Genomic DNA, 13,628 nt, shown 5'->3' on the forward strand with positions numbered 1-13,628 from the left:
CCCTTGGACTGCAAGGAGATCCAACCAGTCCATTCTGAAGGAGATCAGCCCTGGGATTTCTTTGGAAGGAATGATGCTAAAACTGAAACTCCAGTACTTTGGCCACCTCATGCGAAGAGTTCACTCATTGGAAAAGACTCTGATGCTGGGAGGGATTGGGGGCAGGAGGAGAAGGGGACGACAGAGGATGAGATGGCTGGATGGCATCACTGACTCAATGGACGTGAGTCTGAGTGAACTCCAGGAGTTGGTGATGGACAGGGAGGCCTGGCGTGCTGCGATTCATGGGGTCGCAAAGAGTCAGACATGACTGAGCGACTGAACTGAACTGAACTGAGAGCCTGTATACCCCAGGGCTGGGTTACCACCTTAGGCCAAACAACTACCAGAGAGGGAATGCAACTCCACCTATCATCAGATAATTGTATTAAAGCTTTACTGAGTAAGGCCCTGCCCATCAGAGCAAGACCCAGTTTTTCCCATAGCCAGTCCCTCCCATCAAGAAGCTTACACAAGCCTCTTAGCCTCATCCATTAGAGGGCAGGCAGAAGAAGTACAGTCTCACAGCAGCTAAAACAAAAACCATATTACAGAAAGTTAATCATGATGAAAAAGCAGAAAGTTATGTCCCAGATGAAGGGACAAGATAAAATCCCAAAAACACAACTAAATGAATTTGACATAGGCAACCTTCCAGAACAAGAATTCATAATAATGATAGTGAAGATGATCCAGGATCTCAGAAAAAGAATGGAGGCAAAGGTTGAGAAGATGCAAGAAACATTCACCAAAGACCCAGGAAAACTAAAGACCAAACAAACAGAGGTGAATAATACACTGGAAGGAATCAATCGCAGAATAACTGAGGCAGGAGTACAGATAAATGACCTGAAGGACAGAATGGTGGAAATCACTGCCGCAAAACAGAATATAGAAACAAGAATGAAAAGAAAGGAAGACTGAGAGACCTCTGGAAGAACATTACATGCACCAACATTGGTATTATAGGGGTACCAGAAGAAGAAAAGACAGAAAAAAAAAGGACTTGAGAAAATATTTGAAGACATAATTGCTGAAAATTTCCCAAACATGGGAAAGGAAATTGTCAGCCAAGTCCAGGAAGCACAGAGAGTCCCAAGCAGGATAAACCCAAAGGGGAACACACTGAGACACATAGTAATCAAACTGACAAAAATTAAAGACAGAGTTATTAGAAGCAACAAGGGAAAAATGACAAGTAACATACAAAGGAACTCCCATCAGGCTATCAGCTGATTTCTCAACAGAAACTCTACAAACCAGAAGGGAATGGCATGACATATTTAAAGCAATGAAAGGGAAGAACCTACAACCATGAACTCTACCCAGTGAGACTCTCCTTTGATTTGACAGAGAAATCAAAAGCTTTCCAGACAAGCAAAACTTAAGAGAATTCAGCACCACCAAACCAGCTTTACAACAAATGCTAAAGGAACTACTCTAGGCAGGAAACACAAGAGAAGGAAAGACCTACAGAAAATAAACCCAAAACAATTTAAGAAAACGGTAACTGGATCATACATATCAATAATCACCTTAAATGAAAATGGATTAAATGCACCAACCAAAAGACATAGACTGGCTGGGCGGATGCAAACATGTGCAGGTATGCACCTCCACTTACCACATCACTCTGCCTGACCCCAAGTTGTATGTAATTATTTTATGTTGTTATGTTCGTTAATTATGTTCCCATTATGACTTGCAATTGCAATTATCTTTTACTTTTTGCCTGGCTATTGATTGTGAAAACTGATAAACATCTTTTACTATTGTGATTACATAACTATTATTCACTTAATACCACTGTATCATGATTGGTCAACAGAGAAATAGAACTCTATGCTACCAAAACTAGTATCTACCATAAAAACCTGTAATCAGTTTTTAAAATCCATAAACATATCAGAATTACCTTGAAAATTTTTGAAAAAGACAAATTCTCAAGTGTTGCTTTTTTTCTCCAGAGTTCCAGATATGTTTCTAATGAGTAGTCATGTTTAAAAACAACTGGACTATATGAGGATCTTCTACTTTTATCTAGTTTGTTTCACATTTTCTATTTCATATTCAGTGTTCCCATTTCATTTAGTTTGAAGTAAAGTGGCTCAGTCATGTCTGACTCTTTGCAACCCCATGGACTGTAGCCTACCAGGCTCCTCCATTCATTGTATTTTCCAGGCAAAAGTACTGGAGTGGGTTGCCATTTCCTTCTCCAGGGGATCTTCCCGACCCAGGGATTGAACCTGGGTCTCCCGCATTGTGGGCAGACACTTTCCCCTCTGAGCCACAAAGGAAGTCCCTTCATTTAGTTTATGTTCTCCAATTTATCCATTGCTTCTCTTTTCTTTTATATTCTTTCTCAAGCCTTTATCAAGTGTAGTAGAAAAGTTGTTAATACATATATATATGTATAATATATATTGTAGAAAATCTATGAATTTTTGCCTAACTAAAAAAATTATGACATTTTTAATCCATTTGTTTGACTTAGTATGAATAGAATGATAGATTTCTAATTAAGAAATAGATATGCAACAAAGGTTTACTATATAGCATAGGGAACTATAGTCAATATCTTGTAATAACTTATCATGGAAAAAATTTTCAGAAATAATATATGTGTATTTATATAACTGAATCACCTTGCTGAGCACCTGAAACATTGTAAGGCAACTATACTTCAATAAAATATACATACTTAAAACACACACACAAACACACATTAGAACCAAATACTGCAATTCCCTTTTCAAAAGGTATCAACATTTTTATGACAGAGATCACTAACCACTGCTACATATGTCCAAAACCATTATATCCCATATGTTCGTAACAGTGCTGAACCCTATGTGAAGTACAAAGTATATGAAAGAGAGCATATCCTTATGGAACTTACCAACCACCTAGGATGAAGACTGATGAGAATTATACAAAAACAACACTATAATAACTACAATTTATACTAACCACATGCTAGGCACAATGCTAAGTCTCTTATATTTTGATTTCTTTATTATTTTAAAGTATTTAAAGTATATATGTACTTTACACTTTATATATTACTTTCTCAAAACAGGTTATAAGTTAGGTATTACTTTCCTAACATTTTAAAAGAAGAAACTACAGTGCCTAAAGCAGTATAAATAATCTAACAAGATTGGTTGACTACAGGCCCACACTTTAACCTGTACTACAAGGATCTTCAATGAGTGTGTAATCATTCAGATGTTAAATTGCATGACACTGATAAAAGCTAAGAATGACAAAGAAGGAAGTTTACATACTGACTGAAGGCCATAGGATAAAGTGTCATAAGGAAGACTACACTTCAGTTTGGCTTTAAAGGAAGATTAGTAATTAAATAAATATAAAAGGGCTAGATATTATAAACATCAAGTTTATGAACCCTGTGAAAAGTTCAGAAGGCAAGAATAGCATGCCATGATCAGGGAGACAAGAGGGAATTCAGAGATCCTGATGTGTTCCAACATGGATATGTATCTGAAGTACATTTTAATTTTACATATTTTCTCATCAGTGTATAAATGTGCTTTAGTCTACATAAAGTTCAACTTAATAATGTCAACTTTATACCAAAGTACCTCAGAAGCCTCTGGAAGCAGGATGTGTCTTATAAAGTTATTTTTAATATTTTAAGTATTAAGAGGACTTCCTTGGTGACTCAGTTAGTAAAGAATCTGCCTGCAATGCGGGAGACCACCTATAGTGCAGGAGACCCAGGTTTGATCCCTGGGTTGTGAAAATCCCCTGGAAAAGGAAATGGCAACCCACTCCAGTATTCTTGCTTGTGAAATCTTATGGACAGAGGAGCCTGGGGTCGCAAGAGTTAGACACAACTCAGCAACTAAATCACCACCAGAATATCAAACTTTATTTTATTCCAAAAAGCAAAGCCCCAAGAACATCTCTTTATTTATAAGCTCTCAAATTAATACATAAACCTGGGTTCTACATAATAGCTAAATCTTGCTAGTACCACTTTTATATATCATCAAGCAGGAGGATAAAAATCAAGCAGTCTAAGCAGATAAACTCAAAGATTGCATCTCCAGATATAGTAAAACCTCAAAGTCTCCAGAGTCTTCGGTTAATAAGACTCTGGCATCCATTTACTTCAGACAGATTCATCCTGGAAAAACCACCAGGAGAGGAGAAGGAGAGGGAAAGGAAAGGAAAGGAAACAAAAGGAAAGGAAAGGCAAAGCTAATCTACACCTAGGAGACAAAGCACTATAACCATCACCCTCAATCCACAGTAAAAAAAAAAATGGTAAAAGAATAGAGCTCAGTATTCCTGGGTCATATCTGGGCCAGGGAAAGAAATCTCTCAAAATGATCTTTAAAATATCATAGAAAGGGACATAAAATAAAATCTAATGAAAGAATCCAAGAAAATAATTACAGTTCATTGGGAATTCTTAATACATAGATAAGGTAGCCTTGATGTTTTATGTTCGTTAAAGAAATAGATGGAAAATGGAATATATTAGGAGAAAACCTAAATAATACATACGGCAAGAAGCAATATGTCAGCGTTTGGCATCCAGGAAGCCTAAGGGTTAATATCCTTCTGTATTTTAAAAGTGCAGTAAAACATATCAATTTTAGTTGCCTATAATCTGAGGCCAAAACTTTTGGCATACTTCCCTCTTCATAGTGATAAAAGTACCAACAAGTATTTATTGAGTATTTGTCATGGGTCAGATGCTGTTGTGAGCACTGCAGAAGACACAGCATTGAAGGTGACAGACAAGGTCCTGCCCTTACGGAGCTTACGTTCTGTCACAAAAAGAAATGATAACTATGGTTGGACCAGGGAACAAAGCATGACTAATTCTCTGGTACAAAGCATCCTGCCTTGTAAGGCAGAAGCTTTCTTGCTGAACGACAGTTTTACAGAGACCTGAATCTTTTCCAGTAGGAGAAACTTACAGTGTGTGTTTATAGGTTTGGGGGACGTTACAGGGAGTAGGGGTGTAGGCTAGGGCTTCCCTGGTGGCACTAGTGGTAAAGAATCGGCCTGCCAATGCAGGAGACACAAGAGACATGTGCTCGATCCCTGGGTCAGGAAGATCCCCTGGAGGAGGGCATGACAACCCACTCCTGTATGATTGCCTGGAAAATCCCACGGGCAGAAGAGCCTGGGGGGCTACAGACCATAGGGTCGCAGTGTCAGACATGACTAAGCGAGTAAGCAAGGACAGGACATGAAAGCAAATCCCACCAAGTCAGAAAAAAGGCTTATAGTCTGACTGTTTACACCTTGCCCATCCAGTAAACACAATACCTCTATGGCTTTGGTACAGAAGAACTGGTTAATATTACAAATTTCTAGGAAGCTTTGATACATTTGGAAGCTAATGGGAAATAAAGTTTGTCTTTTCCCTGCCACCTCCCTTGTTCAATATGTCTTCTTGCAATCCTCTCTTATTTTCCCTTTTTCTGAGACTTCTTTTTTTAATTCTTCAGAAATCAATGCTTTAACCTACTAAATGCTTATAATAAAACCAAGTATAGTTTCATTTCCAACATTTTATCCCTCTCATCTTATTCCTAAAACCCCCTTTCCCTCTTTTTTATTACTCTTTGATCCCTGACTTTCTACTCTACCATCCTTTTTCTGACCACTTCACTCAATTCCCCTTCTATCTTTTCCAGACAGAAAAAAAAAAAAATGATCACTAGATACAGGGAAAGACAGAACCAAGTAAAACAAAGGGTTGACAATATGCTATACATGCAGGTAAGTTCATTTTGTAAGAATTTGACATTTCAAGTTTAAAAAACTGCCTATGCAAATAAATTTCCTTGGACTAAAATTACTAGATATAACACTCAAAGACTACAAAAATAAAGTTTTAGGGACTTCTCTAATTGTCCAGTGGTTAACAATCCATCCTGCAATGCAGGTGATGTGGGTTTAATCCCTGGTCAGGGAGCTATTAATAAGATCCCACATGCCACAGAGAAACTAAGCTCTCACACCAAACTAGAGAGACTGTGGGCCACAATGAACGTTTTGCATGATGCAATGAAGATCCCATGTGCCGCAACTAAGACCCAATGCAGCCAAATAAAATAATAAACATTAAAAAATGAAGTTTTACATATTTTCTTAGCTGAATGAAGATATTCTTTCAAAAGTCTTCTTGTGTTTTTGTATGTATTGAACAATTTGCATGAGAGAGAGGAGGAAAGAGCTGCCCCTGTTTTCTGCCTCTCATCAGAAGTCCCATTTCAAATGTCTCTTTAAGTCCCAGATCTGGCCTCTTGTGAAACTGCCTTCATACCACATACCTAGAATGCCTAGCTTTATTATCCCTCCAGTTTGTCTCTCTGCAGGGATATTGGGGACAGCCCAGGTTTGGAGTCAGACTGATTTCTACTGGAAGCTCAGCTTTCCTTCTCCAGTGACCTTAGGCAAGTTACTTAACTCTCTAAACAATTTTCTCAACTGTAAAATGATGAAGCCAATCTCATTACATTGTTATAAGCATTTAATGATCTAATCCATAAATGTTCTAATCACACTATGTGGCATACAGTTGTCATTTAATAAATAGCATATATGATTTATATATGCATACACATATGTATACATATATAAACACCCAAGTGTCCATCTTTTCCTCACATACACATGCACTCTACCTGTCTGTTTTCAATGCCATTCTCCCAGAGTTCTGCCTTTCTGCTCTTGAACCATTCACAATTTTCCAGATTCACAATTAGCTAATGTAGGAATCTAATCACTGAAAATGTGCTAATGAGAAAGGATAAGAGAAGAGGACAGTGACTACCGCCTGCCAACTCCAATACCCCTCAATGGTAAAATACAGCTCTTGGAAACAAAATTGTACTAAACTACATAGGCTGGAGCAGTGATTCACAGTATGAATTTTAAGCTGTATCATTTGGGAGCTTACTGGAGTAGTTCTCAGTAACTGTGACTGCTTCTTTTACATGTGTTAATACATAGGCCATCACTAATACAAGAATAAAGAAATAAATGGATATGGTATCCTTTTTCATATGAATTAAGGTATGTGCAGAGATACTGCATTTGCCCCAAAACACTCTTCAAAACAAGGAAAATAAGACCATGAGAAGGTTAAATATCCATGTAATGTCTGTGATAAAGCAAACCCTAGAACACAATTCTCTTTTCAAGTCACTATTTCTGGGCCATACCATGTTGACTTCATAAAGTTTATATAGGACATACTACTTTTAAATCCCCCTTTAAAAAGATGCAAAATTTGTAAATTAGGCAATGTCAAGAAAGCCACACCATCTGCCAGACTAACAGGCAAGTCTCTTAAGTAATGGACTCAATGCCTGGCCATGCAAGTCAGCCATTTATTCATTTTTCTAGACGCTATCCATCACTGAGCACATTCCCAAATTTCATGCAACATAATTTGAACATTTAACTGGTTGTTCTGATTAGAATAAACATTCAGCCCAAGTAAAAGCTTGACAATCCTGACACCTAGTGGCTGTGAAAAACTGGGTGAGATCCAGTTTGGGAAAAGTAGCTACCTACCATGGCAATATCTTACAAACTACAGAGAATTTAATGATTATTAATACTACAAAATACCAATTCTAAAAGCAACGCTATAAAATTCTATTTTGGCTCTGATTTGTCTAGTGGTCTATACAAAGAGGCTAAAACACTTGGGCTTGTAAAGCATGTTTTCCTTCAACCTTACACATTTGGCAAACTTACTAAGCCTCAGAGATCAAACAAGGAAACTAAAGCTAAACTACGCAAAAAAAAAAAAAAAATACATAAATAAATTATTTGGCATATTTATGATTCCCTTCTTTAGTTTTGCATGTACATTCACATCCTTTCTTGATCTTGAGGTGGTTTTTCTCCTCATGTATCCCCCTGTCAAATATAAAAGCCATCTATTCAAGCCACATAGATGTTCCCTTTATGTCACTAAAGCATCCTTCATCAAAGGATAGCTGAACCCTCACAAGCCAGCAGGAGTTTTCTTTAAGAAAGGTATAAGAACATACATGGAAACCCCCAAAGTGCACATCTAAAAGCAAGGACAATGCTGAATGCTGAAGAAGAAAAAAAAAAAAAAAAAAATATGAACACAGCAGGTCAGCACCACACAGCACAACTTATTTCTGCCCCAAACATTCGAATATAAGTCTCCCCAGACCCACCTAAACCTCTGACAGGCAGAAAGGTGAGAAGACTGAAAGTGTTCATATCCTCCACCAAGGAGAGCTCTGAGTCCTACCTGCTGACGTTTGAAAGCTAAATAGTCCAGATTTTCAAGCTCCTTCCCAAGCTTCTGGTAGGTTTTCTTGAGGTCAGATTTGTTGGAAACATTTTTAAGAGATTCAAATGTCCTTTGAAACTGAAATTGAAAACAAAGTAAATCATTAGGATAGCAGCAGATTTTTCTCAAATTCCTAACCAGCTAACACAGACAAATGGCCAATAGTGAGCCTCAGTTTCTCCCATTCATAATACAGAGATAACAAATACCCTTAAATTAAATAATGAGGCAAAATTATAAATAATTAGAAACTATATGCTAAGTACAAGCAACATTACTGCATGAATGAGAAACTTTTTTAGTCCTCATTGTAACAAAAAAACATATAGAATTTTAAAAATTTTTTTAACTTTTCATGGTTTAGGATACAATGTTACCCTTAAAGAAAAAATTACAATGAATGTATAATTTCCAATAATTATGAGAAAGTATTAATATTAAAAGATCTCTCACATCCCAATCATGGAAACAAATTTATGTAAAAGTACCCACTTGTCTCTATAGAAACACTTATGCAGAATAGGTACCCAGCAAACTTCAGCCAGGAAGATCTCTCAGATCTTATATTTTGAGAAGAAAGAAAAATGAATGTTTTGATGACCGAAGCATATGTAGCATGTTCAGCAAACATTTATTCATTTCTGCTCTATAACAGACATGTTATTAAATTGATTCTGCTGAATCAGAATGCTTTCATTCATTTTTAAGTCAGAGACTACATAAACACAAAGGAGACAAATTGCAGTGTATCACAGAACAGTGTTCTGCCACTAATAATTAATTAAGCAAAAAGATCTCAAAAGACATTGAATTCTTGGTTTATTTTAGTAAATTAGAACATACTTGAGAAGATTAGTGATTGAAAATGTCAAAGTAATACCATTTGCAAGACATTTTCATTTACTCTCTCTTTATGTCATTTATTTCCCATATTCTCAATGTGTGCCATTAGATAAAGATCTCTAAATAGAGACTTCACCATCTTAAACACACCAGAATTCCACTGTGACTATAATGCTATGAGACAGGCTAATAAAATTTTATAGAATATAATTAAGTTTCCAGGGAAATGATTTGACCCTTACTATTTCAAACTCTGTGGAATAAGTCACAATATAATGGCATTCTATTGAATTAAATCCTTAATTTCATGAAAGTAACATATTTATCTCAATCCAGGGTGACACAGGAAAAAGAAATAGGAAATAATGCTAAACTTTCACATCAGGACAATAAACTAAATTCAACAAACAATCTTTTAGAGCCTACTATGCACAAGGCACTATGAATATAAAACATATTTCTAAAATAACTTACAGACTACCAGGGAAATTAGACACGAAACTCAAAAATGGGAAAGATCCTGACATTTACTGCATGCCTACTCAGTGTCAGTTACTTCATCCTTTTCAATTTAAGCTTCACAAGACCCACAGGAGTTCCTATTTCTCTTCCATTCTAAAAGTAAGTAAACTGAGACTCAGAAAGTTTAAGCTGTTTTATTTTTCAATAATACATAATTTTAATTCATAAAACAATAATTCCTTAATTTTTATTTCTCTTGGCCTTTTCTTCTAATCTGGCTTTTCTTTCTTTATGCCGTTCTCCTAAGAATCACAAAAGCTTTTATTAAGCCAAATGATATCTTTTTCCCAGTTTTACTGAGATATAACTGACATAGAGCACTGTATAAGCTAAGGGGTATGGCATAATGATTTGACTTACATACATCACAAAATGATTATCATAGTAAGTTTAGTGAACATCCATCATCTCATAGAGTTACAAAATAAATGAAATATAAAAAAATATCATTTCCTTGTGATGAGATCTCTTCAGATTTACTGTCTTAATTTTCATATATAATATATCATCAAACATATTTATCATGTTGTACATCACATTTCTAGTACTTATTTATCTTATAACTGGAGTTTGTACCTTTTGACTACCTTTGTCCAATTCACCCTCCCACCACACCTCACCTCTGGTAATCACAAATCTTATCTCCCTATACGTATAAATTTGGGGGGTATTTTGTTTGTTTGCTTTTGAAGTATAATTGACCTACAATACTATATCAGTTTGTGATTTGATATCTCTATACACTTCAAAATAGAACTAGGTTTTAGTATTTACACTCTTTCTACTCTACCATTAACTTTAACACAAGGCAAAGTGGTAAAAAGAGTGCAAAAAAGGAGATAAAAGTAATGTGGTGAAATAGAAAAAAAACCCACTGATACTGTTGGAGAGACTCAGGCCATATAGGAGACACAAAGGAATTTGAGTTGGGTCTTGAAGGAGTTTTCAGAGCCTTAAATGGGAACTGATTCTACCCATCAGTTTAAACATAGCCAAAGTCTGCTCATTTTCCCCTTTTGTAGCATAGTAAACAAGTTTCTTTTAGCATTATTTTAATGACCTGTATATTAGCTATTTATCATATTATATGATCATTTCTGTACCTTGCCCATTTCTTGGTTTCTTCTCACTATGTTTAAATGAAACTAATACCAGATCTGAGATTCTAAACAATTTAGAAATTTTACCTATGAATTAATATAAGCTTTTACCAATCAACCTTTTCAGTTTTAAAGCATTCCTTATCCTCTGCATTTTTCTCTTTCCTAAGACATTAGCTTTATTTCTTAACTATCTCTTCTTCACATTGTTCTTTGTGAATTTTATGCAACTCCAAATAGTAACTTTAGGGTAAACACATTTGTAAGGCTTCAAAATAAGAAACATGAAAACCAATACTTCCAGGTAATATGTCCATGACCAAAGAAAAACAGGGAAATCCAGTAATGATACATCCCCACTGGATGTTTTCATTAACAGTGGGAGCTTGCATAACATGGAGATTTTAGCTTGAACTTTCATTATTAGGACTTATATCCTCCATTTATTGACACTAACTAGTTCCAAGTATTCAGACTATGATGATTTGTTCATTTAAGCAGTTTTTTTCACTTACAACAACAAATAATTATCAAGGAGAGGTCATATAAAATCTATAATGTAACTTGAAGTTAGATCTCTATTAAACATATCCCATTCCCATCTGCTCACATATACACTTAAACATGCTAAAGAGTAAAGAAGTAATTCTGCCTTACAGGTGAAGCTGAAGTACAAAAGATAAAAATAAGACAAAAGTTAAGATTCAGATTTTACTTAGAGAGATTTGAGGTTACCTTGTCTTGAAAATGTTTATTCCAATATGCCACTGTACTTGATCACTCAAACAGACCTCTTGAGATATTCTACATTAGTTTAGTACACTGTAATTTCTTTGTCATGTATGGATGTGAGTTGTACTGTGAAGAAAGCTGAGCGCTGAAGAAATGATGCTTTTGAACTGTGGTGTTGGAGAAGACTCTTGAGAGTCTCTTGGACTGCAAGGAGATCCAACCAGTTCATTTTAAAGGAGATCAGTCCTGTGTGTTCTTTGGAAGGAATGATGCTAAAGCTGAAACTCCAGAACTTTGGCCACCTCATGCGAAGAGTTGACTCATTGGAAAAGACTCTGACGCTGGGAGGGATTGGGGGCAGGAGAAGAGGGGGATGACAGAGGATGAAATGGCTGGATGGCATCACTGACTCGATGGACGTGAGTTTGAGTGAACTCCAGGAGTTGGTGATGGACAGGGAGGCCTGCTGCTGCTGCTACTGCTAAGTTGCTTCAGTCGTGTCCAACTCTGTGCGACCCCAGAGACGGCAGCCCACCAGGCTCCCCTGTCCCTGGGATTCTCCAGGCAAGAACACTGGAGTGGGTTGCCATTTCCTTCTCCAATGCATAAAAGTGAAAAGTGTAAGTGAAGTCGCTCAGTCGTGTCCGACTCTAGCGAACCCATGGACTGCAGCCTACCAGGCTCCTCTGTCCATGGGATTTTCCAGGCAAGAGTACTGGAGTGGGGTGCCATTGCCTGGCATGCTGCAATTCATGGGGTCGCAAAGAGTCGGACACGACTGAGCAATTGAACTGAACTGAACTGAATTTCATTATATTTACTGCTTCTCAATAAAGATCTCTCAATTGAAGCTGGGAAAGGAAGCATGATTAAGAGATTTTAATATTTCTGGATTTTACCTGTTCAAAGTTTTGAGTGCAAACTTTGAAGAATCCCCAAATAATTTGTTCAACACTGAGTTTATCCTATGTTAATATTTTTAACTCATTGGAAACTAAATTCAAACTTAAAAAAAAAAATCCCAATGAATAAATTTGAATCCAAAACAAATCTAAACTTTAGGTATGTTATAAAACTGTCAAAACTGAACATTAAAATAGCCTCGTACTGAGACGGAAATCCAAATTCTGTCCAATCTGACTGCTGTTGCTGCTGCTAAGTTGCTTCAGTCGTGTCCGACTCTGTGCGACCCCATAGATGGCAGCCTACCAGGCTTCCCCGTCCCTGGGATTCTCCAGGCAAGAACACAGGAGTGGGTTGCCATTTCCTTCTCCAACGCATGAAACTGAAAAGTGAAAGTGAAGTCGCTCAGTCGTGTCCGACTCCTAGCGACCCCCATGGACTGCAGCCCACCAGGCTCCTCCATCCATGGGATTTTCCAGGCAAGAGTACTGGAGTGGGGTGCCATTGCCTTCTCTGTCCAAACTGACTACTTTAACCAAATTTCACATGACAGACAAAAATAAGAAGATGCAAACAGCATCTCTAAAACCAAAAAGTAAGTATTGTGCATCACAAAAGTAAGCATTGTAAACACACATCCAGAGTGTTTTCTTATCAAATTCCTCTTTGGTCAGAAATTATAATAGTAAGAATCCACAAAATAAAACAACAGAGGCCATGATTGCTCCTATCCCATTAAAATAACTGAAAATCTGTTTTGCAGAAAAGAGAAGCATGAGTGTGGCAGAAAAGAAAATATCTAGTTTGACTCAGCATTCCCTCTTCCCAAATACATTTTCCTCCTTTTCCTGACAACATATTTTTAAATAAATCTAAGCCAATGTTCTATACAAACTACCCATTCAATGAGTTCATGAAAATTATGTAGATTCATGGAGTAATTTGAGAAAGAGGACAAGAAGAAACCAGCTGAAACAGCAGGAAAAAATGCATCCAGAGCAGTAAAGCTTCCCTGGACCTCATTGCCAATGCCCTGGCTTCCTCTTGTAGTCAGATCAATAGAATCAAATAATTCCACAGCTCCAGCAGCCTACTAATTCCTATAATGAAAAAATATTGAGTAGCACTGCTCCAAGGGAACAGCCAGCTCATCAGCTGTC

At 36.8% G+C, this 13,628-nt stretch overlaps 1 protein-coding gene across 3 annotated transcripts in view; it reads right to left on the reverse strand.

The window, feature by feature from the left end:
• Window positions 1-13,628, reverse strand: part of CTNNA3 (catenin alpha 3) — a 1,922,732-nt gene that overhangs the window by 1,739,332 nt on the left and 169,772 nt on the right. For all 3 annotated transcript variants that reach the window (XM_025285111.3, XM_025285110.3, XM_044942168.2), the window contains exon 5: window positions 8,327-8,446. In XM_025285111.3, the coding sequence (XP_025140896.3) occupies window positions 8,327-8,446 (120 nt within the window). The remainder of the gene's footprint in view (window positions 1-8,326; window positions 8,447-13,628) is intronic.

The sequence above is a fragment of the Bubalus bubalis genome, chromosome 4 (assembly GCF_019923935.1).
Source record: "Bubalus bubalis isolate 160015118507 breed Murrah chromosome 4, NDDB_SH_1, whole genome shotgun sequence".
In the NCBI taxonomy this organism is placed as follows: domain Eukaryota; kingdom Metazoa; phylum Chordata; class Mammalia; order Artiodactyla; family Bovidae; genus Bubalus; species Bubalus bubalis.